The 7018-nt window shown below is 36.8% G+C and overlaps 1 protein-coding gene across 1 annotated transcript in view; it reads left to right on the top strand.

Moving 5' to 3' along the window:
- Positions 1-6403, top strand: part of LOC110445221 — a 17484-nt gene extending 11081 nt beyond the window's left edge. The window contains exons 6-8 of the mRNA XM_021489723.1: positions 475-652; positions 4178-4231; positions 4777-6403. Coding sequence (XP_021345398.1) covers positions 475-652; positions 4178-4231; positions 4777-5011 — 467 coding nt within the window. The 3' untranslated portion in view covers positions 5012-6403. The remainder of the gene's footprint in view (positions 1-474; positions 653-4177; positions 4232-4776) is intronic.
- Positions 6404-7018: the final 615 nt, after the last annotated feature.

Here is a 7018-nt window from a genome sequence, read left to right as displayed (position 1 = left end):
TTATGGTTTATAATGGCAAATGATACTTTGAATATTACATGTTAATAACTTGATTGGAATTATAACCTTGAATTGACAGTTTGATACTTTGAAAATTTTGAGCCAGCCCTACCCCCAAGGGCTGTAGGGTGGGGCTCAAAGGAGTCAGTGTGCTAAAATTTCTTCATTTTCCTTGTTTAGAATCAGAGGTGCTAGTTTCAAATCCTTTTTAGTCTGAAATCTGTATGCTAGATATTGAATAAGGTGGTTTTATTGTTTTTTGTCACTTTGAATAATATTTCTGTTCATGTTAAAAACAAAATCAACTCTCTGTATAATTATATCAGGTGACCGTTAAGGCCCCATGGGCCTCTTGTTTCAGTATTGATCACTTTGACCTAGATTATAGAGTTGGCAAGCATTTCAGGCTTACCTCCAATAAAGTGGAGCTGTGACTCATATTTCGCAATAGCATGTGGTTTTTTTCTATTTTAGAGCGTACATCGTCATGTTCTTCTGTGAGCTCTACCTCTTCTCCTCATTCACCTGTAGCAACAATTCCTTCCAACCTCCCAAACTCGCCTGAAGAGCCTCTTGTCTTCCCAGAAGTCACATTTAAAGATGGCGGTGCCCACTGGTATCGATCCTCTGCTGTGCTTCTCTTCTTCCACAAGTAAGTTGTAAGGTCTGTCTGTATCTTTATTACATAAATAAGTCAAAGTTTCGTCATTATATCACAAGTAGGTCATAAGATCTTAACTTCATTACACAAAAAGGTTGCAGACAGTATTTCGATCAGTAAGTAACAAGATCTGACAGTTATTCCATTGGTAAGTAACAAGGTCTTACAGTAATTCCATCAGTAAGTAATAAGGTCTGACAGTAATTCCATCGGTAAGTAACAAGGTCTTACAGTAATTCCATCGGTAAGTTACAACGTCTTACAGTGATTCCATCAGGAAGTAATAAGGTCTTACAGTAATTCCATCGATAAGTAACAAGGTCTTACAGTAATTCTTTCGTTAAGTAACAAGGTCTTACAGTGATTCCATCAGTAAGTAATAAGGTCTAACAGTAATTCCATCGGTAAGTAACAAGGTCTTACAATAATTCTATCAGTAAGTAACAAGGTCTGACAGTGATTCCATCAGTAAGTAATAAGGTCTTACAGGAATTCCATCGGTAAGTAACAAGGTCTTACAATAATTTCATCAGTAAGTAACAAGGTCTAACAATAATTCCGCCAGTAAGTAACAAGGTCTGACATTAATTCCATTGGTCAGTAACGAGGTCTGACATTAATGGTCAGTAACAAGGTCCGACATTAATTCCATCCATCAGTAAGTAACAAGGTCCAACAATAATTCCACCAGTAAGTAACAAGGTCTGCCAATAATTTCATCAGTAAGTAACAAGGTCTAACAGTACTTCCATCGGTAAGTAACAAGGTCTGACAATAATTTCATCGGTAAGTAACAAGGTCTGACAGTAATTTCATTGGTAAGTAACAAGGTCTGACAGTCATTCCATTGTAATAAGGTCTTACAGTAATTCCATCGGTCATTAACAAGGTCTGACAGTAATTACATCAGTAAGTAACAAGGTCTAACAATAATTCTATCAGTAAGTAACAAGGTCTGACATTAATTCCATCGGTCAGTAACAAGGTCTGACATTAATTCCATTGGTCAGTAACGAGGTCTGACATTAATTCCATCGGTCAGTAACAAGGTCTGACATTGATTCCATCGGTCAGTAACAAGGTCTGACATTGATTCCATCGGTCAGTAACAAGGTCTGACATTGATTCCATCGGTCAGTAACAAGGTCTGACATTGATTCCATCGGTCAGTAACAAGGTCTGACATTAATTCCATTGGTCAGTAACGAGGTCTGACATTAATTCCATCGGTCAGTAACAAGGTCTGACATTAATTCCATTGGTCAGTAACGAGGTCTGACATTAATTCCATCGGTCAGTAACAAGGTCTAACAGTAATTTCATCAGTAAGTAACAAGGTCTAACAGTACTTCCATCGGTAAGTAACAAGGTCTGACAATAATTCCATTGGTAAGTAACAAGGTCTGACAATAATTTCATCGGTAAGTAACAAGGTCTGACAATAATTTCATCGGTAAGTAACAAGGTCTGACAATAATTCCATTGGTAAGTAACAAGGTCTGACAGTCATTCCATTGGTAAGTAACAAGGTCTGACAGTCATTCCATCAGTAAGTAACAAGGGCTGACAGTAATTTCATCAGTAAGTAACAAGGTCTAACAATAATTCCGCCAGTAAGTAACAAGGTCTGACAGTAATTACATCAGTAAGTAACAAGGTCTGACAGTCATTCCATCAGTAAGTAACAAGGGCTGACAGTAATTTCATCAGTAAGTAACAAGGTCTGACGGTGATTCCATCAGTAAGTAACAAGGTCTGACAGTAATTTCATTGGTAAGTAACAAGGTCTGACAGTCATTCCATTGGTAAGTAACAAGGTCTGACAATAATTCCATTGGTAAGTAACAAGGTCTGACAGTAATTTCATTGGTAAGTAACAAGGTCTGACAGGAATTCCATCAGTAAGTAACAATGTCTGACAGTAATTCCATCAGTAAGCAACAAGGTCTGACTGTAATTCCATCAGTAAGTAACAAGGTCTAACAATAATTCCACCAGTAAGTAACAAGGTCTGACAATAATTTCATCAGTAAGTAACAAGGTCTAACAGTAATTCCATCAGTAAGTAACAAGGTCTAACAATAATTCCGCCAGTAAGTAACAAGGTCTGACAATAATTTCATCAGTAAGTAACAAGGTCTTACAATAATCCCATCGGTCAGTAACAAGGTCTGACATTGATTCCATCGGTCAGTAACAAGGTCTGACAGTTATTCCATCGGTAAGTAACAAGGTCTAACATTAATTCCATCAGTAAGTAACAAGGTCTAACAATAATTCCACCAGTAAGTAACAAGGTCTGACAATAATTTCATCAGTAAGTAACAAGGTCTAACAGTAATTTCATCAGTAAGTAACAAGGTCTAACAGTAATTCCATTGGTAAGTAACAAGGTCTTACAGTGATTCCATCAGTAAGTAACAAGGTCTGACAGTAATTCCATCAGCAAGTAACAAGGTCTTACAATAATTCCATCAGTAAGTAACAAGGTCTAACAGTAATTTCATCAGTAAGTAACAAGGTCTTACAATAATCCCATCGGTCAGTAACAAGGTCTGACATTAATTCCATCTGTGAGTAACAAGGTCTAACATTAATTCCATCGGTCAGTAATTCCATCGGTCAGTAACAAGGTCCGACATTAATTCCATCCATCAGTAAGTAACAAGGTCTAACAGTAATTTCATCAGTAAGTAACAAGGTCTTACAATAATCCCATCGGTCAGTAACAAGGTCTGACATTAATTCCATCTGTGAGTAACAAGGTCTAACATTAATTCCATCAGTAAGTAACAAGGTCTGACATTAATTCCATCAGGGAGTAACAAGGTCTAACATTAATTCCATCAGTAAGTAACAAGGTCTGACATTAATTCCATCAGGGAGTAACAAGGTCTAACATTAATTCCATCGGTAAGTAACAAGGTCTGACAATAATTCCATCAATAAGTAACAAGGTCTTACAGTAATTCCATCAGTAAGTAACAAGGTCTTACAATAATTCCATCGGTCAGTAACAAGGTCTGACATTAATTCCATCAGTGAGTAACAAGGTCTAACATTAATTCCATCGGTCAGTAACGAGGTCTGACATTAATTCCATCGGTCAGTAACAAGGTCTGACATTGATTCCATCGGTCAGTAACAAGGTCTGACATTAATTCCATCGGTCAGTAACAAGGTCTGACATTAATTCCATCGGTCAGTAACAAAGTCTAACAGTAATTCCATCGGTCAGTAACAAGGTCCGACATTAATTCCATCGGTCAGTAACAAGGTCTAACAGTAATTCCATTGGTCAGTAACAAGGTCTTACAGTAATTCCATCGGTCAGTAACAAGGTCTGACAGTAATTGCATGAGTAGGTAGCAAGGTCTTACATTTTAATGAAATATTTTATGAAATTGAATTTCAAATTGATTATTGTAGCTAGGAGCATTCTATCTAAATCTCCATTAGTTTGTCAATTACTTCAAAATGAATTGTCTCTGAGCTTTTTTTTACATTGTGTTGTAGGTGGTTTAATAAGGCCAACCCAAATGATCCTAAAAGGCAGCCAACAATATCAGGGTGAGTGCTCTAACAATATTTTACCAATACAATGAGTCCAAGAATAAGTTCCTAGAAAATGATGCCAATAGATGATCTATGTAATAACCAGTGTTGTAGCTAATACTCATCTTATTTCCTTTTCTCTTTTTATTAAACTTGAGTGGAGACTGTCTGAATGTTCGCCTTCAGGTACTACGCCTAAAATTATTAAGCACAAGTGGCTTTAAGTCCTGGGAGTCAAACCCAGGCCTACCAGCACATTGACCCATACTCTCAGTCAAATGGCTCTAGATCGCACATTCTGTTAGCACTGGTAACTTACTTAACTTAAATACTCATCAAACATTGAAATAAAAGGAGGGGGAAATCCTCAATTTTTACCTAGAAAATCAACAGCTTTGCTAGGGTGGTATTGCATGGAATTGAATGCCCACACACAAGCTCAACTCATTGAAGTGTGTTAAATTCAAGATTGATACTAATGTTTCATATGTACGAAATATATAATATTCTACAGTAAATGATGAGTTCAAGTTAACACCTTTAGTGTCTGTGTCATATAGGTCAAAGGTTATGGCCCTTGGAGGTATACGCCTTGTGGAGTTGCGGAGTGATCCTGAGGGCGTTGTATTTTTCCACTGGGAGTTTCTGCGGGAAACTCCACCCACAAACTTTGTCCTCAAGTTGTCTGCGGTACAGAACCTCCCAGCGGGGGCAGCAGTGGTAACAGTCCTGGTTGAAGACAGCTATGGCAATATCACAAGGCGTAAGGTACGATTGGAAGACTTCCAGAAGTAGCTCCGCCCACTCTTCAGATGGCACCTAGCTAGGTGCCAACACCCACAGGGTAGTTAAAATGTGGGGTTTGTAATTTGTTTTTATATATAAATGTTTGATTTATAACTAATCACATTGCAACCGAGGTCATTATTGAGTTACCTTGAATGGGAAATTTATCAAAAATTGGTTGTTGTTTTTTAAATAGTAAAAAGGTTACCTAAATAGTGGAAATTTTCATGTTGTGAAAAGTTTTGCTAATTTTACATGAAACATATGCACCAGTTAAAACCCTTAAAGCTGAGAGTAAAAGGCTATTTTCATTATTTTTTAATCAATATCAAAAACTAGAGATGCCACTATTTGTAAGATTAGAAGAAGAAAATAAGAAAAATGGAAGGGTCATTTTAAGTTTTGATTGGTTCAGGGCCCCATGGCCCCTTCCGAGATTATGACACCCCTTGAAAAATGTATTGTCACTGCAAATAATTTTAAGAGTCAGAACATTATCTGATAGGAATTATGATTGTTTTGATGTTTAAAAATTAATTGGAGTTTGAAAATCTGTGAAGACATTGCATTGCATCCATAGTGTTTATTTCACACTTTTTGTAACTATAACTTCTAATCAACTTTTGTTAAATGAAGACTGGATTGCCTGTCCTAGTTCCAGTAATCTCCACTAGGCTTCACTTATTGATACTAAGACAGGTCCAGACTGACATTTTGGTCAGGATCAAGTTCAGCTGGCATTGATTGGTCGATTCAATCAAAGAATTTTTTGTTTGGTTGGAGCTCAAGGATTCAGTCTTGTTTCTGTTGGAAGTATATATGAAGGAAGTGCTGGTGAAATTTTGACAAAAATATGTCATGGAAAATATACCAAAATAAATTTTAATGTTTTTTTTTCAAAATTAATAATTTCTTACATATACTGTGAGAATGAAAGCAGTGCACACTTCGAAAATTACCAACATAGGGCCATCAGTAGAAATCCGGATTTGATTTTTCTGCAAAACAGATCAAACCCCATCTTGAAAAGGAATATTCCTGTTGAAAATCTACATGTGTCAGCTGATCGAAACTCACAGGCAATCCAGTCTATTGTCAAACATACCTCAGACAGTACTGTCAAACCCTTCTGGTTCCTGGACTGTGATAAAACTATAGGATCTTTTATATTGTACTTGTATAGATGTTTTCAGTGAATAGATCTGTCATTTAGTTAATCAGAGTAACATGTGAATACTTACCAACACTCAGTAATTAATGGACACTGTCAAATCTCACACGCTCATGACCCCACGTCAAATGTAACAAGTTAATGCCGGTGACTAAAGTGAATATTTCATAACCACTGTCAAAGGTCAGTAATTCATAACCACTGTCAAAGGTCAGTAAGTCATAACCACTGTCAAAGGTCAGCTAAAGTGAATATTTCATAACCACTGTCAAAGGTTAGTAATTCATAACCACTGTCAAAGGTCAGTAAGTCATAACCACTGTCAAAGGTCAGTATTTCATGTCCACTCTCAAAGGTCATTAATTCATAACCACTGTCAAAGGGCAGTTATTCATAACCACTGTCAAAGGTCAGTAATTAATAACCACGGTCAAAGGTCAGTAATTCATAACTACTGTCAAAGGTCAGTAATTCGTAACCACTGTCAAAGGTCAGTATTTCATGTCCACTGTCAAAGATCAGTAATTCATAACCACTACACGCTCATGACCCCACGTCAAATGTAACAAGTTAATGCCGGTGACTAAAGTGAATATTTCATAACCACTGTCAAAGGTAAGTAATTCATCACCACTGTCAAAGGTCAGTAAGTCATAACCACTGTCAAAGGTCATTAATTCATAACCACGGTCAAATGTCAGTAATTCATAACCACTGACAAAGGTCAGTATTTCATGTCCACTCTCAAAGGTCATTAATTCATAACCACGGTCAAATGTCAGTAATTCATAACCACTGTGAAAGGTCAGTATTTCATGTCCACTGTCAAAGGACAGTAATTCATA

This window comes from Mizuhopecten yessoensis, unplaced genomic scaffold (assembly GCF_002113885.1).
Source record: "Mizuhopecten yessoensis strain PY_sf001 unplaced genomic scaffold, ASM211388v2 scaffold2119, whole genome shotgun sequence".
Lineage (NCBI taxonomy): Eukaryota > Metazoa > Mollusca > Bivalvia > Pectinida > Pectinidae > Mizuhopecten > Mizuhopecten yessoensis.
This window is presented reverse-complemented; position numbering and strand designations above follow the sequence as displayed.